The sequence below is a fragment of the Oncorhynchus keta genome, chromosome 33 (genome assembly GCF_023373465.1).
Source record: "Oncorhynchus keta strain PuntledgeMale-10-30-2019 chromosome 33, Oket_V2, whole genome shotgun sequence".
Taxonomy (NCBI): domain Eukaryota; kingdom Metazoa; phylum Chordata; class Actinopteri; order Salmoniformes; family Salmonidae; genus Oncorhynchus; species Oncorhynchus keta.
In genome coordinates, this window is record NC_068453.1 from 2,883,952 (window position 1) to 2,911,739 (window position 27,788).

The 27,788-nt window shown below is 40.6% G+C and overlaps 1 protein-coding gene across 1 annotated transcript in view; it reads left to right on the forward strand.

The window, feature by feature from the left end:
* The window catches only part of alg8 (ALG8 alpha-1,3-glucosyltransferase), a 29,496-nt gene extending 3,953 nt beyond the window's left edge, over positions 1-25,543 (forward strand). Inside the window, 9 exon segments of the mRNA XM_035748373.2 lie at positions 4,364-4,490; positions 4,761-4,864; positions 9,952-10,072; positions 11,001-11,140; positions 17,399-17,435; positions 17,438-17,537; positions 17,811-17,908; positions 18,045-18,117; positions 24,848-25,543. Coding sequence (XP_035604266.2) covers positions 4,364-4,490; positions 4,761-4,864; positions 9,952-10,072; positions 11,001-11,140; positions 17,399-17,435; positions 17,438-17,537; positions 17,811-17,908; positions 18,045-18,117; positions 24,848-25,073 — 1,026 coding nt within the window. The 3' untranslated portion in view covers positions 25,074-25,543.
* Positions 25,544-27,788: the final 2,245 nt, after the last annotated feature.

The following is a 27,788-nucleotide window of genomic DNA, read 5'->3' on the forward strand; positions in this document are numbered from 1 at the left end:
TACCCAACCACCCTTCTCCACAACACCAATGATTCCTGCTTAACTCAACCATGCTGAATCATGTGCAAAGTTAAGATCCTTTATTTAGATAAGTTTAAGAAACATGAATGGTTATGCCATTTTGTTCTTCATTTGAATGTAGTATTGATCAAATAATGTTGTATTTGTCACATGCACCGAATACAAGAGGTGTAGACTTTACCGTGAAATGCTTACTTATGCTTACTGTCCCAACAATGCAGCGTTAAAAAGTCTGAAAAAATGTCACAAAAAAAATAACAATAACGAGGCCAAATAGGAGGACTGGTACCGAGTCAATGTGCAGGGGTACGAAGTAGTTGAAGTAATATGTACAGTGCCTTCAGAAAGTATTCACATCCTTTGCCTTTTCCCACATTTTTTGTGTTACAGCCTGAATTAAAAATGGATTAAATTGAGATTTGTTGGTCACTGGTCAACACACAATATCCTATGTCAAAGTGGAATTGTGTTTTTTGAAATTTAAAAATATTGATTAAAAATGAAAGGCTGAAATGTCTTTAGTCAATAAGTACTCAACCCCTTTGTTATGGCAAAGGAGTCAATTTGCTTAACAAGTCTGTGTGCATTAATAGTGTTTAACATTGTTTTTTTATTGACTACCTCATCTTTGTACCCCACACATACAATTATCCGTAAGGCCCGCCAATCGAACAGTGAATTTCAAACACAGATTCAACCACAAAGACCAGGGAGGTTTTCCAATGCCTCGCAAAGAAGTGCATCTATTGGTAGATGGGTAAAAAAAAAAAAAAAAAAGCTGACATTTAATTTCCCTTTGAGCGTGATGATGTTATTAATTACACTTTGGCTGGTGTATCAGTACACCCATTAACTCCAAAGATAAATGCGGCCTTCCTAACTCAGTTGCCGGAGAGGAAGGAAACCGCTCAGAGATTTCACTGTGGTGAAAGGCCAATAGTGACTTTAAACACTTAGAGTTTAATGTCTGTAATAGGAGAAAACTGAGGATGGATCAACAACATTGTAGTTACTCCACAATACTAACTTAATTTACAGAGTGAAAAGAAGGAAGCCTGTACAGAATCAAAATATTCCACCGGACACTGTCCTGCTGAATTCACCTTTCAGCAGGACAATAACCTAAAACACAAAGCCAAATCTACACTGGAGTTGTTTACCAAGAAGAAAATATAAGTGGTGCAGTGGTCTAAGGCACTACATCGCAGTGCTAGCTGTGTCACTAGAGATCCTGGTTGGAGTCCAAGCTCTTTCGCAGCGGACCGCGACCGGGAGGCCCATGGGGCGGCACACAATTGGCCCAGCATCTTCCGGGTTAGGGGAGAGTTTGGCCGGCAGGGATGTTCTTGTCCCATCGCGCTCTAGCGACTCCTGTAGCAGGCCGGGTGTATTGCACACCGGTCGCCAGGTGTACGTTTTTTTTTTAAAAGCAGCATTGTGTCAAGAAGCCGTGCACCTTGGCTGGGTTGTGTTTCGGAGGACGCATGGCTTTCGACCTTCGCCTCTCCCGAGTCCGTACGGGATTTACAGCGATGGGACAAGACTGTAACTACCAATTGGATACCAAATTGGTGAGAGAAGACAAGAAAATATTAATGTTCCGGAGTAGCCGAGTTACAGTTTTGACTTGTTCTTTAAAAAAAAAAAAAAAAACTTTTTTTTTTAACTAGACAAGTCAGTTAAGAACAAATTCTTATTTACAATGACGACCTACCAAAAGGCAAAAGGTCTCCTGCTGGGATTAAAAATGAAAAATAAAAATATAGGACAAAACACACATCACGACAAGAGAAACACCACAACACTACATAAAGAGAGACCTAAGACAACAACATAACAAGGCAGCAACACGTGAAAAACCTGTATGGTGTAACGGCGTTCGTTTGTTGAAAGAGAGTCGGACCGAAATGCAGCGTGGTGGTTACTCATGTCTTTAATAAAACAAATGACGATACATGAAATAACTTAATAAATACAAAAACAACAAACGGAACGTGAGAGGCTGTAATAGGTTAGCTGGTGAACACTACACAGAGACAGGAACAATCACCCACGAAATACACAGTGAAACCCAGGCTACCTAAATACGGTTTCCCATCAGAGACAACAAGAATCACCTGACTCTGATTGAGAACCGCCTCAGGCAGCCAAGCCTAAACTAGACACACCCCTAATCAACCACAATCCCAATGCCTACAAAAACCCCAATACAACAACACAATAAACCCATGTCACACCCTGGCCTGAACAAATATATAACGAAAACACAACATGACAACAACATGGTAGCAGCACATGGCAGCAGCACAACATGGTAGCAGCACAAAACATGGTACAAATTATTGGGCACAGACAACAGTACAAAGGGCAAGAAGGTAGTGACAACAATACATCACACGAAGCAGCCACAACTGTCACTAAGAGTGTCCATGATTGAGTCTTTGAATGAAGAGATGGAGTTAAGGCGATCCAGTTTGAGTGTTTTTTGCAGCTCGTTCCAGTCTGCTAGAAAATCTATCGCACAATCTGGAATTGGTCTTGCCAGAGCTTAAAGAATTGAAAGAATAATGGGCAAACGAAAGACTCACAGCTGTAATAGCTGCCAAAGGTGATTCTAACATGTATTGACTCAGGGGGTTGAATACTTATCTAATCAAGATATATTAATGTTTTATTTTTCATTTATGTTTTTTTTAAATTTTTTAATATATTTTTTTACAAATGTTAGAATTCTTCCACTTTGATATTCGAGAGTATTTTGTGTAGATAATTGAGCAAAAAAGGACAATTAAATTCATTTAAATCCCACTTTGTAACACAACAAAATGTGGGGAAAGTCAAAGGTTGTGAATACTTTTTGAATGCACTGTAGGTAGGGATAAAAGTGACTAGGCAATCAGGATAGCTCAACAGAGTAGCAGCAGTGTGTGTGTGTTAGATGGCAGTGTATGTGAGAGAGAGTCTGTGCAACAAAAAAAGGTCAATACAAATACTCCGGATGGCCATTGGATGAACTGTTCAGTAGTCTTATGGCTTGGGGGTAGAAGCTGTTCAGGAGCCTTTTGGTCCCAGATTTGGCACTCCGGTACCGCTTCCCATGCGGTAGCAGAGAGAGCGGTCTTTAGGTGGCTGGAGTCTTTGACAGTTTTTTGGGCCTTCCTCTGACACCACCTAGTATAAATGGCAGGGTACCCTCTGTAGTGCCTTACGGTCAGATGCCAAGCAGTTACCATACCAAGCGGTGATGCAACCAGTCAATATGCTAAAAATGGTACAGCTGTGGAACTTCTTGATAATCTGATCATCTTCAGCCTCCTGAGGGGGAAGAGGTGTTGTCGTGCCCTCTTCACGACTGCGCTGGTGTGATTGGACCATAATAGGTCCTTAGTGATGTATATACCGAGGAACTTAAAGCACTCGAACCGCTCCACTACAGCCTCGTTGATGTGAATAGGGGCGTCCTCGGCCCGTTGTTTCCTGTAGATCAAATCAAATTTTATTAGTCACATGCACCGAATACAACAGGTGTAGACCGTACAGTGAAACGCTTACTTACAAGCCCCTACCCAACAGTGTTGTTTCAAAAAAACATGGATAAGAATAAGAGAGAAAAGTAACAAGTAATTAAGGAGGAGCAGTTAAAACGACAATATTTTCAGGGGGGTTCCGGTGCAGAGTCAATGTGCTGAGGATGTTAGTTGAGGATGATCAGCTTCTTTGTCTTGCTTACATTGTGGGAGAGGTTGTTGTCCTGACACCACACTGCGAGGTCTCTGACCTGCTACCTATAGTCTGTCTCATCATCGTCGGTGATCAGGCCTTCCACCGTCGTGTCGTCGGTAAACTTAATGATGGTGTTGCAGTCGTGGGTGAACAGGGAGTACAGGAGGGGACTTAGAACGCACCCCTAAAGGGGCCCCCCGTGTTGAGGGTCAGTATGGCGGATGTGTTGTTGCCTACCCTCACCACCTGGGGGTACCTGTCCGGAAGACAGGATCCATTTGTAGAGGGAGTTGTTCAGTCCCAGGGTCCTTAACTTAGTGATGAGCTTGGAGTGCATTTCATGGCTACAGATGTGAGTGCTATGGGACGATAGTCATTTAGAGAGGTTCCCTTGGCATTCTTGGGCAGAGGGACTATGGTGGTCTGCTTGAAACATCTAGGTATTACAGACTGGGTCAGGGAAAGGTTGAAAATGTCAGTGAAGACACTTGCCACCTGGTTAGTGCATGCTCTGAGTACCCGCCTTGGTAATCCGTCTGGATTTTTTTAATAAGCAGATTACTGTCTTTTCATACAGACATTTTGAAGCTATTTTATGACATTATTTCTGGTTGAGCAGGGCAGACACCTGGAGGGGGCGTTGCTCTTCACTGTTCTCCTGAACCTGAAACACATCTACCTGTACATTGCTCCTGCCTACGGGATCTTCCTGCTGCGGAGTTACTGCTTCACCAAGGACAACACAGGTAACAGAGATAACACCAGAGCGAGCAGGTTACACAGGTTAACTCAAGAGTTAGCTGTTGGGTGAAAAACAGAAAAGGAACATTTTCAGGAGAAACACCAGAGATGTTACCTGGGTAACAGTAAGCGTGAATACAGGTTGATGACATCTAAAATGAATTTGATTCTGAATAATAAGATAATATGATTGTAATAAACTCACTGATCAAAGATTTTATATCCAACCAGACAGTTTATTCACTCTGTTCCTCTCTGTTGTGTGTTTCCTTCAGATGGCTCTGTGAGATGGAGCAGTTTCAGTCCTGTTCGTCTGGTAGCTCTGGGATCTATCGTGATCTCTGTCGGCGCCCTGTCCTTTGGTCCGTTCATTGCTATGGTACAGTAGGTACTCTGTCAGTACAACAGCAGAATTCTAGCAGAGCATGCTGATGTAGATACCATTTATGTTTATTTTTACCTCTGTCAGGTTCGCATTAATGCAGGATTTGGCATTTTTCACCCAGAAAGGGAAAGATAAAACAACAAACTTGCTGCATTTTGTAAATGCACATCTAAAATGTGACTCATTTCAGGAAACTAGGCGTATGTCGCGTGTCATTAGTTCACAAGAGAGGCATTTCATTAAAATGCATTTTTGGGCAGAAATGCCTTCTGGAATATGTGAACTTACATGTGCCTTAATAACAAACTTGTATGCCACCTGTAAATACGAATACAATTGTTAATTCACGAGCCTAGTTGGTTTACCCACGGAAAAAGACAGGAACCTTCCCGCTAGCCATGATTGGCTGAGATAATGGATGGGCTGGACATGCCAAGAGATGATTTCGGATTGGTCTGCCATGTAGCACGCTTCTGTCTATAGCATGAGCTGCTCAATATGTGTAGATAATCCTTTCTAACTCAACTTTTTTGTAAGATATTATGAAAAACTGCAAAAGTGCACTCCACTTTCTGGAGGACCGAGTTTTGAAATCAGTGGAATGCCCGATGGAAGCAGAGTATGATAGCTAAGGAGATGGAGAAAATTCAGGTGTCTCATTGCAAATGCACAGGGAGTCGAAAAGAGAACACAGAAGGATTTTGTATAAAACACCTGTCTCCGAATAACATCCTCAAACTAAGGGCAACCATGGCATCCGTGACAGCGAGGGAGAAGCGTTCATTTATGTATACAGGTAAGAGAGTCTAGCTTGCTACATTTACATAAATTGTAAGTTTCTAATTTGATCAGAAAGTGGTTTTCATTGCAAGTTAAAGCATACTGTTAGCTAGCTAGCTAACGTTAGCTGACTTACTCGCTAGCTAACATTACGTGTATGGTCTATGTAGTAATGTTATTTGTATCTCAGATCCATTTGTCTTGCTAGTTTAAACCTAATGTTAGCTAGCTAGCTAACATTGAACCTAGTTGGTTTGATGTTGTGTGTGTTTACCAGAGACGTTAATGTGAAGAACAACATGACCTGCGCCGATGTCAAATTAGGATATAAAGTTAGGGGCCTCACAAGTGGTGCAGCGGTCTAAGACACTGCTTCACAGTGCTAGAGGCGTCACTATAGATTCAGGTTCGTTCCCAGGCTGTGTCACAATCGGACGTGATTGTGAGTCCCATAGGGCGGCGCACAATTGGCACAGCGTCGTCCGGGTTAGGGGAGGGTTTGGCCGGGGGGACTTTACTTGGCTCATCGTGCTCTAGCCACTCCTTGTGGCGGGCCAAGTGCCTACAGGCTGAACCCTGTTGTCAGAAAAGTGTTTCCTCCGACACATTGGTGCGGCTGGCTTCCGGGTAAAGTGGCTTCCGGTATAAGTTGAACAGTGTTTCCTCCGACACATTGGTGTGGCTGGCTTCCGGGTAAAAGTGGCTTCCGGTATAAGATGAACAGTGTTTCCTCCGACACATTGGTGCGGCTGGCTTGCGGGTTAAGTGGACGGGTATTAAGAAGCGTGGTTTGGCGGAAAATGTTTTGGAGGACGCATGACTCAACCTTCTCCTCCTGTGCCCGTTGGGGAGTTGCAGCGAAGAGACGATCAAAATTGGGGCAAAAAAATTATAATAAAGGAAATAAAGTTAGGTCAATGAGACAGTGTCCAAGTTGTAAAATTCTCCAGTGGAATGCCCAGGTTTATTTAGTCACTCACAACCGTAAGCTTTTTTCTGTAATTAGCTTGCCATTTAACTTGTAAATAATTATCTTGTTGTGAGTTTATTTTCCTGTAATAATGAATACAAATTAGCTAAAGTTAAGACATTGTCAGCTATTTGATATGTTCATTATTTGAACTGGCTAGCCTGCTTACTTTATTTAGCCTTTTATTTAAATAGGCTAGTCAGTTAAGAACAAATTGTTATTTTACAATGACGGCCTACCCCAGCCAATCCCTCCCCTAACCCGGACAACGCTGGGCCAATTGTGCACCGCCCTATGGGACTCCCAATCTCAGCCGGTTGTGATACAGCCCGGGATAGAACCAGGGTCTGTAGTGACACATCAAGCACTGAGATGCAGTGCCTTAGACCGCTGCGCCACTCTGGAGCCTTAAACTTAACACTAGCTAGCTAGCTAACAAGCTAGAAACTATTTTTTATTTCATGAAGTTGCTTTTATTTGCCTGGTTTGCTAGATTGACATGTACTAAATTCATTTTCAAACGGGTGGGTTATTGGTGTTAAAATACACTAGTTATGCCAATTATGTTCATGATGACGTTCATGATGTCACTGCGACAACTGTATACAGTCATGTCGATAGACGTACCAAAACATTCAAGGGCCATTTTCTCAAAAGTGGGGTTACAAGTTTATCAACATTCAAAGAATTACTTTCCCTTTGTTTCTTAACTGTAGCGTATGATATACCATTTTCTAGCTCTGAGTCTCTACTTGTATTGGCAGTAGAATGGCCTTACTGAAGAGCTCATTGACTTCCAACGTGGCATTGTCATAGGATGCCACCTTTCCAACAAGTCAGTTCGTAGAATTTCTGCCCTGCTAGAGCTGCCCCGGTCAACTGTAAGTTTTGTTATTGTGAAGTGGAAAGTTGAAGCAACGACGGCTCAGCCGCGAAGTGGTAGGCCACACAAGCTCACAGAAGGGGACCGCTGAAGTGTGTAGCGTTTAACAATCCTCTGTCCTCGGTTACAACACTCACTACAGTTCCAAACTTCCTCTGGAAGCAACATCAGCACAATAAATGTTAATCTGGAGATTCATGAAATTGGTTTCCATGGCCGAGCAGCCCTAAAATAACCCCATGTGCAATGACGAGCGTCGGTTGGAGTGGTGTAAAGCTCGCGCTATTGGACTCTGGAGCAGTGAAAACGCATTCTTTGGAGTGTTGAATCACGCTTCACCATCTGGCAGTTCAACGGACGAATCTGGTTTTGGCTGATGCCAGGAGAACACTACCTACCCGAATGCATAGTGCCAACTGTAAAGTTTTTGGTGGAGGAGTAATAATGGTCTTGGGCTGTTTTTCATAGTTCGGAATAGGCCCCTTAGTTCCAGTGAAGGGAAACCGTAGCCCTTTTTTTTAGATGTTCGACGAGCAGGTGTCCTTATACTTTTGGTCATGTAGTGTGTGGCTGCTAGCCAAATAGCATTGCACTGTTATTGTCATTCAATGAAATCATACTAAAATATGTTGTGTGACGAAAAACCATAGTTTCACGCCCTTCCTTTTAGTTTAAAACTTATTTATTTTGGTCTGTTTTCTGAAAATGTAGTTTTCTGGAAGCGAATTCGACCCCTTATATTTTTGCTGCAGCTCTCTGCCCCCCTGATTGCTGAATCATTAACCCATATTTTGCCGATTTATATCTGGTACTATCCCCAAGGTTTGGAAGGCGGCCTATGTAAGCCCCCTTCACAAAGATGGTGACCCTTGTGACCTAAATAATTGTTGCCCTATTTCTAAACTTTCTTGCCTAGCTAAAATATTAGAATCCTTAATTCATTCTCAGCCAAGATATTTCTTGTCTTTGAAATGTATTCTAAATGTACATCAGTCGGGTTTTAGACCAGATCTCTGCTGCATCCCTAGTTATAAATTATGTGGTTAACAGTATGGATGTAAGTCAACATTGTGCTGCCCTCTTCATTGACCTGTCAAATGCTTTTGATACTGTTGATCACTCACTGCTAATTCAGAAGCTTTCCTCAATTGGCCTAGACCAGGCTGCATGTAACTGGTTTAAAAATGACTTGACAGATGCATATTGAGTTCTATATACTGAGGGTGTTAAATCAGGTTTCCTGGATATTACGAAAGGTGTCCCACAGCGGTCGATTCTGGGTCCTGTATTTTTGACTGTTTACTTTAACAATATTTACTTGTCTGTAAAAAGTTGTCACCTGCACTCGTATGCGATGATACTGTTGTGTATGCTGTTGCCCCCACGGTTGACCAGGATCTATCTGAACTACAGTCTGCCTTCATTTTATTACAGAAAAACTTTATTGACCTGAAATTTGTATTGAATGCAGGTAAAAGTAAGTATATGTTGTTCTCTAGAGCGCAAAAAATACATAGTGTACATATTGATTGTGTCCCAGCTTACAAATATCTGGGAGTCTGGATAGATAAAAAGCTGTCTTTTAAAAAGCATATTGATGGCTTCGTAAAGAAGCTGAGAATAAAACTGGGCTTCTATAGAACTAGGTACTGGCTCTCGCTAAATAGTAGAAAGTAGTTATTCAGTCGACGTTCCTATCGGTGCTAGACAATTTGCGACATAATCTGCATGAACGCAGCTGCCACTTCATTAAAGCCGTTAGATGCATCTTATTATAGCGCCTGCGGTTTATTACAGGCGGGAATTTTAGTACTCATCACTGCATTCTCTACCAGAAAGTTGGTTGGCCCTCTTTGATTTCACGTAAGTTGATACATTGCTGTTTTCATTTATAAAGCCCGTTTAGAAAAAGGCCCACTGTACCTAACATCATTACTAAACTTTAGACATACGAGTTACCCACCCGGTCTTCGGGATGGCTAACTCTGGAAATTCCTTTGGTCTCTTCTGAGTTAGGTAAATCAGCTTTTAGTTTGTTCCACCAGTAAGGTGTAAGAAATCTTAAAATCGTTCATAAATGTGATGTTTTGGTGCCTCATTCAGAAAGCTGATTGAGTACCTTATAACTGATGAATGTGTTTGTTTTTTTATGACCATGTTTTTCTTTCTGTTTGCATTTTGTATTTATATTGATGTGTGTGTTTTCTGTAATTGATATAATTCAGAGCTCCTGTAAAAGAGACCTTGGTCTCAGTATGACTCTGATAAAATAAAGATGACATAAAGTACAACAAAAAGTTAATATATTTTATCTAACTGCTCTGTCAGTTATTTTGTATTAGTGATGCACTGAGCCAGGTCAAATAATTAATGTACTGGTGAATGTGATTGGGTATCTGCTGGTGTCTTAATAAAGGGATAGTTTAGTGACTAATTTCTCTCTCTCAGGGCCAACTCCCCCAGGTCCTTTCCAGACTCTTCCCCTTTAAGAGGGGCCTGTGCCACGCCTACTGGGCCCCTAACGTCTGGGCCCTCTACAACATGGTGGATAAAGCTCTGTCTGTGCTGGGTAAGGCACTGTTTACTCTCTCTATGACTTCAGTATGGTCCCGTATTCACAAAGTGCCTCAGAGTAGGAGCGCTGATCTAGGATCAGGTCCTCCCTGTCCATATAATCTTATGCATTATGATTTAACCCCCTAGAGTCGATTGACACACCTGTGCATCAATCTAAGTAATATATATTTTGTCAGTCCGTTTAAGATAGAGATATGTTTTGCATTGGATGCATCTCAATCCAGCACATCTGCCGATGTCGAACTTCAGATGTCGCACCGCATCTGCGGTGAAAGGTGGCAGAGCTAGAGCGGTGTTCGTCAGACCATGAGACATCTCGAAAATCGGTCTTCTCACAAAAACGTCTGTAGTGTTATGACTCACGAACACAATGGGGGTCTCCGTTTTGCTCTGCGACCCCCACAAGTGTCAGGGGACTCATCTGGTACCGTCGATGTGCCAACTTCTGTTTGCAGCATCCAAACCGTTTGGGCTGCAAACTAATGTGACCCCACTGTGGAAAGGGGACTCGTCTGAAAGTAACTGGTACCCGTTTTAAAAAATGAATGGAAGTATGGAAGTAGTTTTGTGCTTAACCAAAAAAATAGGTAAAATACTGTTACAAAAAATATATACATATATTTTATCGAGCTTTCTTATATCTCCTAGACACTGCAATAACTTGTTTCTTAGGGAAAAAAATGTGGATGTTATTTTTTTACATTTCTGAATGTGTTTCAATGGGATATAGTAGTAAAGGCCAAATTCAATAGGGGGTTGTCAGAGAAAATGTTGGATTGCTAGAAAGTAGCATATTAATTGGCTGGAGAGTATTTGTATTGATTATGGGCTGGAGAGTCACCGATTCATGGAATAATATTACCGGTTTGAAGGTATTTGAGGGGATTTAACAGGGGTTTAATGGCTGGTGTGTTTCTCAGGTGTGCGTCTGAAGCTGTTGGATGTGGCAAAGCTTCCCACAGCCTCAATGACTGGTGGATTGGTGCAGGAGTTCCAGCACTCCATCCTCCCCTCCGTCTCTCCCTCCATCACACTCATCTGCACTCTGCTCTCCATAATGGTGAGCATCATCTCAGGCTAAAATTGTTCAGAATCACCACTAAAGACCAGGGGTTGGAACCAGTTCAGGGAACAGAATCAAAAACTGGTCGACATTTTTCGAGGAACAGAATCAGAACCGGAAACGAAAGTGATCTAGCTACCCATTATTTTAAAAGAATGGGAACCGTTTAATAACATTATTTTACGTTCCAGGCATTTTTTTCAGTCCCACAAAAGAACATAACAAGGCACCTATTTTCTGTGTCTGCCTGCCAGCTGAAAATCTTTGCCAGTGTGTGTGCATGTGTAGACAACCTGCACCCTCCAAAAGTGTGATTCAGAAATTAGGGAGATATTTTTTTTTTACTTTTAAAGAGGAATATATTAATGTATTCAATTCTAGTTACGGATACTATAGTTATCACTTTTCACATTGGATTTATTAACTACTAAAAGGTAAGACGTGTTTTTAATTTGGGTGCCGCGCTGAACACACAAGCTTGTTAGCTAGCTAGCTAGCTAGTTTCTGGTCCAACGTTAAGCCAACTAGGAAGTTCAAAGACATTCAAAGTTCCTCCATAGATGCCGCTCCTCCGTAGGTATAATTATGTGGGCCTAATTCAAATAATGCATGTCATAACAAGGTGCCCAGCGCTTCAACCCAAGCCTCACCCTCCACCATCTCTCGCTCTCTCCCCACCCTCAAAATTTCAGTGGCATCTCGTGCACTACACCATCGTGCCTGTAAACAACTATAGCCTAGGTAGCCCAATAGCAAGCTTCTCTATCCGCACTGGTTGGTGAAGTAATTTAATGACGATTTCAAAGGTTTAAAAAGGAACTGAAAGGAACCATATAAACCTGTGCTTTTTTGGGGTTGGGACCGGTTCAGAACTTCATTTTACAAGTCGGAACAATGGAACAGAACAAAAATAATAATGGTTCTGTTCAGAAAGAAACAATTGGAAAATAATTTTGGTTCCAACTGACACATTGGAGAGACGAAGCAGGTACACATTTAATACAGTTGAAGTCGGAGGTTTTAACCTCTTAGAGTTACCCCCTACTTTTTTCAATTTCCGCCTGAAGACATACCCAAATCTAACTGACTGTAGCTCAGGCACAGAACCAAGGATATGCATATTCTTGGTACCATTTGAAAGAAAACACTCTGAAGTTTGTGTAAATGTGAATTGAATGTAGGAGAATATAACACAATAGATCTGCTTTAGATAAAACAATGAAAAAAAACATGTTTTTTCTTTTTATTGCTGTATCATCTTTAAAATGAACAAGATAAAACAAACATTCAGATAGGATGATGCGGACAATTTCAGTGAAAAACATAAGAGGGCAACAGTACTTGTGTCAAGTTTCAGAATGATAACTTCCAAAATGAGTGTGCTACATGACATTTATCATGAAGTCACCCAGGTGTCCCACACAAGTAGCCCAAATGTACCCAAGTGGCCAAATTGGTGAAGGTATACATTTTGAAACAAATAACTATATGCAAAATGCCAAAATGGCAAAATTCTAACACAACCCCCCAAAATATGAAGAAAAAAATATATACATTTACAAAATAACATGGGTAACTATTTACACACGTTCAATATTTGGAAGACCCTCAGTCCTCTATCAAATCAAAAAAAAATATATATAGCCCTTCGTACATCAGCTAATATCTCAAAGTGCTGTACAGAAACCCAGCCTAAAACCCCAAACAGCAAGCAATGCAGGTGTGGAAGCACGGTGGCTAGGAAAAACTCCCTAGAAAGGCCAAAACCTAGGAAGAAACCTAGAGAGGAACCAGGCTATGAGGGGTGGCCAGTCCTCTTCTGGCTGTGCCGGGTGGAGATTACAACAGAACGTGGCCGAGATTTTCAAACATTCATAGATGACCAACAGGGTCAAATAATAATAATCACAGTAGTTGTAGAGGATGCAACAGAACAGCACCTCAAGAGTAAATATGAACAGTTTAGGGTTCCATAGCCGCAGGCAGAACAGTTGAAACTGGAACAGCAGCAAGGCCAGGTGGACTGGGGACAGCAAGGAGTCATCATGCCAGGTAGTCCTGATGCATGGTCCTAGGGCTCAGGTCCTCCTCCGAGAGAAAGAGAGAATTAGAGAGAGCATACTTAAATTCACACAGGACACCGGATAAGACAGAAGAAGTACTCCAGATATAACAAACTGACCCTAGCCCCCCGACACATAAACTACTGCAGCATAAATACTGGAGGCTGAGACAGGAGGGGTCAGGAGACACTGTGGCCCCATCCGATGAGACCCCCGGACAGGGCCAAACAGGAAGGATATAACCCCACCCACTTTGCCAAAGCTCTACACAATATTGTGCTGCTGATGCCAGGTGCCATAGCAGTCTCTTTCTGCTATAAAGTGAGTATCAATAATAAACAGGTATAATAAACAGATATATATATATATATAATGAGTACAGGGAACATAAGGTTGAATATATTATTATAGACCTGCTAGATCTACTGTCTCTTTTATATTATGACATTTCAGCTAGATCTACTGTCTCTGTTATATTATGACAGACCAGCTAGATCTACTGTCTTTATTATATTACAACAGACCAGCTGTAACAACTGTCTCCATTTCACTTTGGCCATTGTTGTGGGCCTGCCCTCCCCTCAACAGCCTCAAATAGGCTATTTCATGTGGGTTGGGGTGGGGCGGCAGACACACGCATCTCACATTTCATTACATTACATTTTTATATATTGCTTCTAAAATTTAAAAAAAATCACGTTTTATTTTATTAATTTCAAACAAGGGCGTTAGCATGAGAAGAATTTACCAGTCCAAAACATGTCCTCTCCGTTCAAAAAATATTCCTCCACTTGGGAATCACTAAATGAGTCGTCCTACAACAATCTCTGTCTCACTTTTCCGATCAATTTCTTCTAAAATTGTGTGTACACCTGTATATCTAGATTTAGCTTTCCCCGACTTAGTCGCCATACTGATTGATATATAAACAGCTGAATCTGTGCGTTTACCAAACAATGCTGCGTGTAATATGCTGGAGCTTACTACATGGGTTGGTCTTCCAACACATAACCATTGCATATTGCCATTTACCTCAGCTCATTGGCTATCTAATCAGCTAGATTTCAAGACGATCAGTGGTCATTGGGTAAAAATACAGTCAATCAACGAAACAGTGGTCATATCATTGGTGCACAGTGATGTCATTACTTGTTGTCTTCAAATCGGTTTCTTTCAGTAGTTGTCGAGGGTGCAACAAGTCAGCACCTCAGGAGTAAATGTCAGTTGGCTTTTCATAGCCGATCATTAACTGTAGTCTGGCTTTTTTTTTTATGGTGGTTTTGGAGCAGTGGCTTCTTCCTTACTGAGGGTCCTTTCAGGTTATGTCAATATAGGACACATTTGACTGGATATAGATAATTTTGTACTTGTTTCCTCCATCATCTTCACAAGGTCCTTTGCTGCTGTCCTGGGATTGAACGCACCAAAGTACGTTCATCTCTAGGAGACAGAACGTGTCTCCTTCCTGAGCGGTATGATGGCTGCGTGGTCCTATTGCGTTTATACTTGCGTACTATTGTTTGTACAGAGGAATGTGGTACCTTCAGGAATTTGGAAATTGCTCCCAAGGATGAACCAGACTTGTGGAGGTCTACAATGTTTTTTCTGAGGTCTTGGTTGATTTCTTTTGATTTTCCCATGATGTCAAGCAAAGAGGCACTGAGTTTGAAGGTAGGCCTTGAAATACATCCACAGGTACACCTCCAATTGACGTCAATTAGCCTATCATAAGTTTCTAAAGACATGACGTAATTTTCTGGAATTTTCCAAGCTGTTTAGAGGCACAGTCAACTTAGTGTACGTAAACTTCTGACCCACTGGAATTGTGATACAGTGAAATAATCTGTTGGTAAACATTTGTTTGAAAAATTACTTGTCATGCACAAAGTAGATGTCCTAACCGACTTGCCAAAACTATAGTTTGTTAACAAGAAATTTGTGTAGTGGTTGAAAAATGAATTTTAATGAATCCAACCTAAGTGTATGTAAACTTTCCGAATTCAACTGTATATAACGGACATGGAACGAGACAGGAACAGCATTAGCAAACAGGTAACACAAACCAAAAAACAATTAATGCAGCAGCGGAGAACAGAGCAAGGGAACTGACAAATATATGGGAGGAAATAAACAGATGAGTGAGTCCAGGTGAGTCCAATATCACTGACGCGTGTGATGAGGGAAGGCAGGTGTGCGTAATAGATGATAGGAGTGAGTGATGCAGGGCAGCCTGGTGCCCTCAAGCACCAGGGGGGGGAGAGCGGGAACAGACGTGACACCAACCCCAGCCCAACCAAACAAACTTCATCTACTGTATGTCCATGTAATAATGCAGTTGTTTTTGAACAGATAATAGCTACAGTACCAGTCAAATGTTTTGACACCTACACATTCAATGGTTTTTCTTTATTTTTACTATTTTCTAAATGAATAGTGAAGATATCAAAACTAAGAAGTAACACATAGTAACCAAAAAAGTGTTAAAAATAATCTAAATATATTTTTGATTTTAGAATCTTCAAAGTAGCCACCTTTTGCCTTGAAGACAGCTTTGCACACTCTTGGCATTCTCTCAACCAGCTTCATCTGGAATGCTTTTCCAACTGTCTTGAAGGAGCTCCCACATGCTGAGCACTTGTTGGCTGCTTTTCCTTCACTCTGTGTTCCAACTCATCCCAAACCATATCAATTGGGTTGAGGTCGGGTGATTGTGAATGCCAGGTCATCTGATGCAGCACTCCATCACTCTCCTTGGTCAAATAGCCCTTACACAGCCTGGACGTGTGTTGGGTCATTTTCCTGTTGAAAAACAAATGATAGTCCCACTAAGCGCAAACCAGATGGGATGACGTATCACTGCAGAATACTGTTGTAGCCATGCTCATTAAGTGTGCCTTGAATTCTAAATAAATCACATACAGTATCACCAGTAAAGCACTGTCACCTCCTCCTCCATGCTTCACGGTGGGAACCACACATGTGGAGATAATCCGTTCACCTACTCTGCGTCTCACAAAGACATTGCAGTTGGAACCAAAGATCTCAAATTTAGGCTCTTCAGATGACTGCTCGTGTTTCTTGGCCCAAGCAAGTCTCTTCTTCTTATTGGTGTCCTTTAGTACTGGTTTCTTTGCAGCAATTTGAGCTTTAAAAAAATATATATATATATTTCACATTTATTTAACCAGGTAGGCTAGTTGAGAACAAGTTCTCATTTGCAACTGCGACCTGGCCAAGATAAAGCATAGCAGTGTGAACAGACAACACAGTTACACATGGAGTAAACAATTAACAAGTCAATAACACAGTAGAAAAAAAGGGGAGTCTATATACAATGTGTGCAAAAGGCATGAGGAGGTAGGCAAATAATTACAATTTTGCAGACCTGATTCATACAGTCTTCTCTGAACAGTTGTTGACATGTGTCTGTTACGAACTCTGTGAAGCATTTATTTGGGCTGCAATCTGAGGTGCAGTTAACTCTATTGAACTTCCTCTGCAGCAGAGGTAACTCTGGGTCTTCCTTTCCTGTGGCGGTCCTCATGAGAGCCAGTTTGATCATAGCGCTTGATGGTTTTTTGCAACTGCATTTGAAGAAACTTTCAAAGTTCTTAACTTTCCTGCTTGACTGACCATCATGTCTTAAAGTAATGATGGACTGTCGTTTCTCTTTGCTTATTTGAGCTGTTCTTGCCATAATATGGACTTGGTCTTTTACAAAGTTGGGCTATCTTCTGTATACCACCCCTACCTTGTCACAACACAACTGATTTGGCTCAAACACATTACGAAGGAATGAAATTCCACAAATTAACTTTTAACAAGGCACACTTGTTAATTGAAATGCATTCCAGGTGACTACCTCATGAAGCTGGTTGAGAGAATGCCAAGAGTGTGCAACGCTGTCATCGAGGCAAAGGGTGTCTACTTTCAAGAGTATAAAATATATATTTTGATTTGTTTAACACTTTTTGGACACTACATGGTTCCATATGTGCTATTTCATAGTTTTGATGTCTTCACTATTATTCTACAATGTAGAAAATGGTCAAAAAAATTAAGAAAAACCCTTGAATGAGTAAGTGTGTCCAAACCTTTGACTGGTACTATATATATTTAGAATAATGTGCACCAGCCTAAAGTAAAAGGTTAAAATATACCCCCCTCTCTTCCTGCCCCCCACCCCCCTCAGCCTGCAGTGTTGAGTATCTGGTGTCGTCCGCGTGGTGCCCGGGGTTCCTGCGCTGCCTGGTGGTCTGTGCCCTGGGCTCCTTCATGTTCGGCTGGCATGTCCACGAGAAGGCCATCCTCATGGCCATACTGCCCTTCAGGTGAACTGCTGACATGCTGATATCAGATTCTGCTATCATTGACCCGTTGATAGCAACTGGGTCATATTCATTGGGGCACACTGTAGCAAAACGTTTTGCAACTGAAAATTATAATGGGCTTTCTTATTGGACATCGCTGGTCATCCCTCCCTGTTTCAGTAAATGTTCTTCCGTTTGGTGCCTAATGAATACAACCCTGTGGCATAGTTGGTTACGTCTTTATTGTACAGCTCCTCTTCCTGTTGTAATGGGTTTTGTGTTGTTGTTTGGCAGCATACTTGCAGTTGAGAGCAGAGAGGATGCTGGGATCTTCCTGATGCTGACCACCACGGGGCATTACTCTCTGTTTCCACTTCTCTTCACTGCAGCAGGTAAGAGCCTCTGCAACTAGCCACCACTGGAGCCATTTGGGCTCCCTCTGAGAAGGCATTTTGTTATTTGCAATTAGAAATTTCATATTGTATGATTAGGATCTTAATGTTTGTTTCTCAATCTCTGTTGTCACAGAGCTGCCCATCAAAGTCCTGCTGATGCTGCTGTTCACGCTCTACAGCTTCACCTCCTTAAAGAAACTGTTCAGGTGGGTGAACTTGCATGTTAGAGTAGATTTTTGGTGGTATTGATACATACAGTGCATTCGGAAAGGATTCAGAACCCCCTGTTTTTTTCCCACATTTTGTTACGTTAAAGCCTTATTCTAAAATTGATTAAATTAAATTGTCAGATTGACCATCGGATTCTTGGTCACCTCCCTGACCAAGGCCCTTCTCCCCCAATTGCTCAGTTTGGCCGGGCGGCCAGCTCTAGGAGGAGTCTTGGTGGTTACAAACTTCTTCCATTTAAGAATGAAGGAGGCCACAGTGTTCTTGGGACCTTCAATGCTGTAGAAATGTTTTGGTACCCTTTCCCAGATCTGTGCCTCAACACAATCCTGTTTCGAAGCTCTACGGACAATTCCTTTGACCTCATGGCTTGGTTTTTGCTCTGCACTGTCAACTGTGGGACCTTATATAGACAGGTGTGTGCCTTTCCAAATCATGTCCAATCAATTGTGCAAAAAAAATCTAAAAACCTGTTATCACTTTTTCATTATGGGGTATTGTGTGTTGATTGATGAGGAACTTTTTTTATTTTATCGATTTTTAAATAAGGCTGTAACATAACAAAATGTGGAAAACGTGAAGGGGTCTGAATACTTTCCAAATGCACTGTATGTCAAGATGATGACAACTAACTATCATTATACATTTGTAATGCTCTCAGTCAAGGTGGTCCTTGATCAGTGGTGGAAAAAGTACCCAATTGTCATACTTCAGTAAAAGTAAAGATACCTTAATAGAAAATGAATGAGGTAAAAGTGGCAGTCACCCAGTTAAATACTACTTGAGTAAATGTAATTGCTAAAATATTCTAAAGTATCAAAAATAAAAGTATAAATCATTTTAAATTCCTTGTATTAAGCAAACCAGTTGGCACCATTTAAAAAATAATAATAAATGATGTGTCCTGCTAAGCATTCAAAATGTAATGAGCCCTTTTGGGTGTGCTGTAAAAAATACATTATTTTCTTTAGGAATCTCGTGAAGTAAAAGTTGTTAAAACATATAAATAACAAAGCACAGGGGCCTGTTCCATAAAACATTTTAAGTAAACTTTATAGGTAAAGATAAAAATAAAATGTTCTTAACTTTGAAGGAAAAAGTTTTAAGTCAGTTTAAGGAAAATGTCCCCCTTAAATTAAGTGAAAAGTTATAGGTGTCCATGACGTCCCTTAAGTGCTTCATTCAGTATGGATATCAATATAAACAACATTTATGGAGGTAAATGTTGCTGTCCTCTGCCCTATTTTCAAAAGAAAAACACCTAGCTAGCTAGGTAGCTACTTAGCTAAACAATGGAAGGTGCACAAATCATGGCTTCAAAGATAGCTGGCTAGCTAGCTACCTACTCCGTAAGTTATCCTGTTGACGGGGTAGGGTTCCCTTTTGGGAACGACCCCTCCCACGTTCAGCTGGAACGGTGGCGCATCAGATTTCTAAAATGTTTTGCGGCGAAAACATAGCACATATTTAAGTCAAACCACCAAAGACACAGCTAATTTGAATAGCCAAGTTGAACAAAATATGCAATCAACAAACGCAGGATTCAAAGAAAAATAATTCACTAACCTTTTGAAAATCTTCATCAGATGACAGTAATAGGGACATGTTACACAGTACATTTGTTTTTTTCAATAATATGCTATTTATATCCATAAATCTCTGTTTACAATGACGCAATGTTCAAAAAATGCTACTCAAATGTCCGGAGAAATGACGATAGCTCCGGCAGATAACGTCAGATAACAAGCAATACACTTCATAAACTTTGACTAAATATACATGTTCTACATATAGATAGAAAGATACACTTCTTCTTAATGCAACCGCTGTGTTACATTTATTTTTAACGTTACAGAATTCGTTCACTAGGCTATAATATGAGACGGCGCTCACACATTAGCATTATGGTCTCCACTATGTTGGACTCCACAGAAACACAAAAATAACCACATAAATATTCCCTTACCTTTGATGTTCTTCGATCATAAGCCGTGGAAGTAGTCATACTTACCAAACACTGCGTTTGGTTTTCATGTCTGTGTCTTTGGGCTATCAAACACTTCAAATTCCGTCTGAAATGCAGCCAAAATTCTAGTGGATGCGCATCTAAACTTCAAAATTACATATTATATGTCGACGAAACTGGTCACACTAAGTGCCGAATCAAGCTTTAACATGTTCTGAACACGCAAACCAATCCTTAGCTCAAACAGACAAACACACGTCGTTTGGTCAACCCTGGAAGAAAGAGAGCTCTGGACCCGGCGCGCCCATCAAAGTGCATGTATTTTCGCGTCATCTGAAGGTTTCAGCCCGCCAAAAGTAGAGGCAGCGCGCGATTCTCACAATGACAAGCCCCATTGAAAGCAGACATCGCGCTGAAGACATAGAAACTGTTCCCAGATCTGTAGCTGCTTGGGAAGGGTGGGGGCGATGACGTCAAAGTTGGCCCAACTTTCTTGATGACAAGAGAGAGTTTGGGAGAATGGCTGCCCTGAGAGTTCTGCTTTACATACAGACATAATTTGAACGGTTTTAGAAGCTTTAGAGTGTTTTCTATTCAAATATAATTATTATATGCATATATTAGCAATTTTGGACAGATTTTTTTTCTGTTTACTATGGGCACGCAATTCCTCCAAAGGGGGCAGTAGTCAGCCCTATCTTGTCGTGCCAGAAAGTAATATAAACAAGTTGAGAAAAAGTCAAAGAAATGTATTTTATTATCTTATGAATCCATTTGTTTCTCCTGTCTTAAATGTAGAAGTTCTATTTTGCTATCTCCCAAAATAAATACATATCTTTGAGGAGATGTTCATTGACTTCTTATGGCTGAAATCCCGCTACCAGGATCGATATGACAACAGCCAGTGAAAGTGCAGGGCGCCAAATTCAAAACAACAGAAATCTCATTAATTAAAATTCCTCAAACATACAAGTATTTTACACCATTTTAAAGATAAACTCGTTGTTAATCCCACCAGTGTCCGATTTCAAAAAGGCTTTACAGTAAAAGCACACTAAACGATTATGTTAGGTCACCGCATAGTAACAAAAAAACACAGCCATTTTTCCAGCCAAAGAGAGGAGTCACAAAAAGCATAAATAGAGATCAAATTCATCACTAACCTTTGATGATCTTCATCAGATGACACGCATAGGACTTCACGTTACACAATACATGTATGTTTTGTTCTATAAAGTTCATATTTATATCCAAAATCTCAGTTTACATTGGCGCAGTATGTTCAGTAGTTCCAAAACATCCGGTGATTTTGCAGAGAGCCACATCAATTTACAGAAATAATAAACTTTGATAAAAGATACAACTGTTATGCAGGGAATTATAGATACACTTTTCCTTAATGCAACCGCTGTGTCAAATTTCATTTTTTTTAAAACAAAAACGCACACCATGCAATAATCTGAGAACAGCGCTCAGACAACAAAACAAGCCAAACAGATAACCACCATGTTGTGGAGTCAACAGAATTCAGAAATAGCATTATAAATATTCACTTACCTTTGATGATCTTCATCAGAATGTACTCCCAGGAATCCCAGTTCCACAATAAATGTTTGTTTTGTTCGATAAAGTCCATCATTTATGTCCAAATACCTTTTTTTGTTCGCGTTTTGCCCAGTAATCCAAATTCATGAGGCGCGATCACTAGGTCCAGACGAAAAGTCAAAGTTCTGTTACAGTCCGTAGAAACATGTCAAACGATGTATAGAATCAATCTTTAGACTGTTTTTAACATAAATCTTCAATAATGTTCCAACTGGAGAATTCCTTTGTCTTCAGAAATGCAATGGAATGCAGGTCACTCTCACGTGTGCGAGCGTGATCAGCTCATGCCACTCTGGCAGACCACTCTGGCAGACCTCTGGTTGAATCAGCTCTCATTCGCCCCCACTACACACAAGGTTCTAAAGACTGTTGACATATAGTGGAAGCCTTAGGAAGTGCAATATGACCCTATAGACACTGTATATTCATTGGCAATGACATGAAAAACTACAAACCTCAGATTTCCCACTTCCTGGTTGGATTTTTTTCTCAGGTTTTTGCCTGCCATATGAGTTATGTTATACTCAGACATCATTCAAACAGTTTTCTATCCAAATCTACTACTTCTGGGCCTGAGTAGCAGGCAGTTTACTCTGGGCACCTTATTCATCCAAGCTACTCAATACAGCACCCCCAGCCATAAGAAGTCTCCATGGTAACCAGATACTTTTTCTGCTGTACATGCTTTCAAACTACCGTGAAACCCCTAAATGATGCCCTTACCCAAGGAAATGTTTGATGGGCTTTATATAACACCCTTTTACATTTCCCCCGGTATACGGAAAAATAATTCCTTAAAGGAGACACTTAAGATGTTTTATGTGTAACCGATGTGAAATGGCTAGCTAGTTAGCGGTGGTGCGCGCTAATAGCATTTCAATCGGTGACGTCACTTGCTACGAGACCTTGAAATAATGGTTCCCCTTGCTCTGCAAGGGCCGTGGCTTTTGTGGCGCGATGGGTAACGATGCTTCGGAGGTGGCTGTTGTTGATGTGTGCAGAGGGTCCCTGGTTCGAGCCCAGGTTGGGGCGAGGAGAAGGACGGAAGCTATACTGTTACATATGCATTCGGGCCAAGTTAAAGTATTTTTACTTTAGTACTTTACACCACTGTTCTTGATGTTTAGTTGACAGTTCAATCAGGTGTGTAAGTGCTAGAACAAACTCTGCACGCCCTGTGAGTTCTGGGACCACGATCTGAGAGCACTGCTTTTGTTTTATTATTTGTTTATTCAAACAATACAAAACATACTGTACACATACAAACAACAGCATACAAATGCACACAAACATCAAGGACATAACACCTGCCCAGACCCATCTGCTCACATCCCCATTTCCAGCGCCCGCATCACAAGGCCTCAAACTGCACCATTTTGCTTCACTCCATCGCCCACGCCCTTTCAACATTTAAATAACAAAGCATTTGACCTTTCCAGTTTTTAAGTAAATGTTTTTTCAAGATGATTGATGAGAAAAGTAGTTTCCAACCCATTGGGTATCTCACTGCACCCTCATATGCCATGTATTGAAATATGGAGGCCGACAGATTAAAAGTTAATTTACATTGTAATACTTCTGACAGCCAACTTTTGGACTTCATAGCATTCCACAAAGGCATAAATTATTGAATCATTGATAGTTTTACACTTAAGGCATGACTGTCGTTGTGCTGTAGAATTTGTGAATTTTGTCTCTTGTATAATACATTCTATAAATTAGTTTATACTGGATTAAGCGTACATTTTAGTTAACAGTAATTTAGTTAGTTATGTTCCAACATTCCCTCTATCTTCTGCCAATATCAGTTATTTTTAAGTTTATATTTTTTTCTTAGAGGTTGTCAGTTGGATACGCTCTCTGCAAGGTTTTGTATGTCTTATCTATCATTTGAATATCCTTTTCTGACTCATAGGATTCCCTCAAGATTACTCTGATGTCTAAAATATTTCAAATCGAAATTCCGTGATACAAAGTTTTAAGTTGCATGTATTTGAAAATATCTACATTGGTCGGTCCAAATTGCTTTTTAATTCTGAATTGGAAATACATGTATTTCCTATTACCAAGACATTTACAATTTCTATGCCTTTAGTTTTCCATGTGGACCAATTTATCAGTGAATTCTGAAACTCTATTCGAGGATTGTTCCATGCGGTTGTGATTTAAGGGAGTGATATTGGTTCTTGTAGAAACCGTTTTATTTTCTTTCATATTGTTATAGTGTTCTTAACTATGAAGTTGTTAATGTTCTTAGCTTTATCCTAAAATAGACATGTGAAAATATTCTGGGGATGAGCGTGCACATCTTCAATATGTACCTATTGTTCGTCTTTTGTGCTTTTAACTATATGTTGCAAGCCTTGGGTGGCGAGTTAAAACCACCCTCAGACTTAGGAAGATGGGAAAATGTTTTGTTTTTATTCTATGTGTTTTATTTGCCAATATAAAGTCAATTATGACTGAGGTATACTTTTTTTGAAGGATGTTTTTTGGTGGGATATTTGGTATTACCAAGGATAATTGTCAAAACTTTGGGAGCTATGCCTTTCCGAAGAGGTTTATTCTACCTGTAAAATGTATGGGAAGATTGTTCCATTAAAATAGATCTACTTTCATATTGTTGAGTAATGGGATAAAGTTATCTTTATATATTTTTTGTTTGTGGTCCACTTCAAGGATTTGCTGTAGATCATGAGTTATTCTTTTTATTTTTCCTATTGCCGTTATTTAGTTTTTTTCTACGTTCATTTTATATTCTGAGATTTTAGAGTATTCCGAAAATATTTTTAGCAAGGGAAGGCATTGAGTTTTCAATATTGGTCAGGTATATCAGGAGATAATCTGCAAATAAGTTTAGTTAATATTCATGTTTACCAATACCTTTTGCGTTTGGGTCCTGTCTAAAAGCACTGCTTTTTTACAGAGCACAATTAGCTCCTATCTTGGTATAACCAGTGTCACTGTGTGCTGCTTAACATCATAGCTTCCTCGCTCACAAATCCTTACCGGTATTGGTCTCAGGTACATGTGACCGCCCGTTTGAAAATGTACTAGCCAGTTGCACCATTGAAACAACACACGTGGAAACATTTCAAGCTGTGTGAGTTTACACAACGATCTTAACTCTGTTACAGGGGTTCCCTCCTTAACCCTCTGGAAACCACCTACCTCCTGGGCCTGGTTGCCGTAGAGATCCTCTGTGAGGTTGTTTACCCTCTGTCGCCGTGGCAGCATACCCTGCCCTTCGTGCCCCTGCTGGTGACATCAGTGTACTGCTCTCTGGGAGTCTCTTACTCCTTCATACGCCTCTACGTCTCTCTATTGAGGCAGCACGGGACAGACAAACACAAACAACTATGAGACAGAGAGAGACACTAGTGAGTAGTGACCAATTCACAATCAACCCCTTTGGTGTATCCCAAATAGTATACTATTCCCTGTGTAGTGCATTACTTTTGACCAGGGCCATATAGAATGTCATTTGTGATGCACTCTTTGTCTTACATTGGTGTGTAAAGAAAAAAGGTGGTGTTTCAAACTTTCTGCGATGCTGTTACTTGTCCATCCAGAGCAGATCTTCAAGTGTGCATCTATAAGTGTAGATTTGGGATGGGAAACACCAAGGAAAAGTCACTTATAAATGCACACTCGAAGATCGGCTCTTGAAGGATGTATCATAGCATGAATAATATGTCTGTCTGAATGTGTGAAAAAAAGAACTTGTACCAAATGTATCTCAAATGACAATGGAAAAGTGGGGAAATAGTATGGAATGGGATGAAGTTCATGCTGTATTTCTTATGTTTACAAATAAAAAGATAATAAACAGATTTTTGTATTATGATTATTTTGTGTGCACAGTGTGTGTGTAAACTGTATGTACAGTTGGCAGAGGCAACCAGGTTTTTGGCTAAAATGTCCCAGGACTGGGTAAAGTTCATGATGCCGTTGACCTTAACAAGGCCCAAGACCAGTGGAAGCAAAATAGTTCCATAACGTTAAAGCTCCACCACCCTATTTTACAGTAGGTATGGGATTATTTTCTGCATATGCATCTTTCTTTCTACGCAAAATCCACAACTGGTGTGCGTGGCCAAAGAGCTTTATTTCCATATCAGTCTCTGGACATGAACCCCATTGAAAACCTTTGGTTTGAACTGAAGAGGGCAGTCCATAAGCACAGACAAAGGATATCAAGGATCTGGAAATATTCTGAATGGAGGAATGCTCTTAAAATTCCTCCCAATGTGTTCTCCAATCTCAATATTTGCTAATAGGGTGCCAATCATTTTGGACCTGACCGTATGCATGAGTGTTTGTGTTGGTTTTCCCGACTGTACTGTGCAGTTTGCGTGCCCTGGATTCCTGTGAGGAGTGTGTGTGAATAGAAACGGTGGCCGTGCTAAAAGCTAAGCTCTTGAAAGCCTGCCAACACCCAGCCATGAGAAAGCCTGCCAGTACTGTGCTGTACCCAATGCACTGCCAAGGAGTCGCCCTTACAACCCAGCTCCCAAGGCTAATACTATACACTTCCTAATACACTACCAAGGAGTCTGCCTTCTTTGAGTCTGCTTTCTCAGAAACTCCTCTCAATGACATAGCATCAAGGACAGACAGGAGACAGCTCAGCTGCAAATTGATGTGAGGTTGGCCTCCAGCGCTCTCTTGCTCACTCTCTCACTCACTCTCTCACTCACTTCTCATTCCTCTGCCTCTTTCTGCACATGCTTCCCTCCCTCCTTCCCTTCCTTATCTTTCCAACCCATTCACCTCACCCATTCCCAATTCGGCGTTGTTTATTTCAAAGTTGATTGCAAATACCATATGGCAAATGCCAAGTGTAACACTTTAAAAATCCAACAGGTGATGAGTGCGCTCCACCGTGGTTTTTCATATTGCAAATGTAACACAAGTCAACATCCAAAAGTAAAATTTTGAAAAACTGAACATATTTTCAAAAACTTATCACCCCCTTAAAAAAGTGCTTTCTGGACCGTTTTTCAAAATTCTTTAGATTTTTGTGTCAATTACACATGTATAAGAACTGTATCAACATACTTTAGTCATATTTTATTATCTTTTTTTTACACTTGTGCATAAGGCATATGTTTTCTCCATTTACAAGAGGATTTCATAGGAAGTCAAAAGTCGAAAATGTGAATTTTTTTACAAAAACGTGCTTTCTGGACCGTTTTTCGAAATACTTTCCATTTTTTGTAAATTATTCATGTGTAAGAACTGTATGAATATACTTTTTTTCAAATTTCATTATCTTTTTATTTTTTTACTTGTGCATAAGGCATATGTTTTGTCCATTTGCAATATGATTTCATAGGAAGTTAAAGTCAAAAGTCACTTTTTTTTGGCCAAATGCCATAAGAAATGTCCAAATGCAATATGAAAGATTTGAAAATGCCAAATCATTCTGGTTCCTCTCCATCACTTGTTGGGGTTGATTTCAGAATGTCACTTTGGTGATGGTACCTCACTGTTTAAACATATTGCAAATGGACAAAAGTCACCAGCAAGTCACCATCCATCAGTCAATTAGATATTATTCTGACACCAAACTGATACAAACTGACACCACACCCACTTTTTCCAACTCGTTTAGAAGCCAACTATCACATACTTCAGAGCTGGCCCAAAATTCACAACGCCTTCTGTTCAAACCATAATAAAAACGTAAAACACATAGTTACGTTCTAGCTGCATGTCCAGTTCTGACGTTATGTGTAGCCCTAGCTGAGGCGACCCCGAATCCCAAGTTTCGGCTCGATAGGTCATTTGGTGCCCGAGCAAGACCCTAATTGGTGCTGAAAATCCACTTTTTCCATGCCTTGCTACGGGGTCCTTGAATGAGCTATCGGACAGAAACATTGGGGTCCGTCTATATGGGCCGAGGTGGTCGCAATGCACCTAGTCTTGCGACTCTGGGACATTTCTAAATGTCTACATTTTCGTGATGCGATAATGAATTGAAGTTATTGCAAATGTACGAGGCTGTTTCTCGGTCCGAGAACCTTCTAGAGCCTACTCACCACGCACTATCGACCTGAGGTCTAGAGCAGGTTT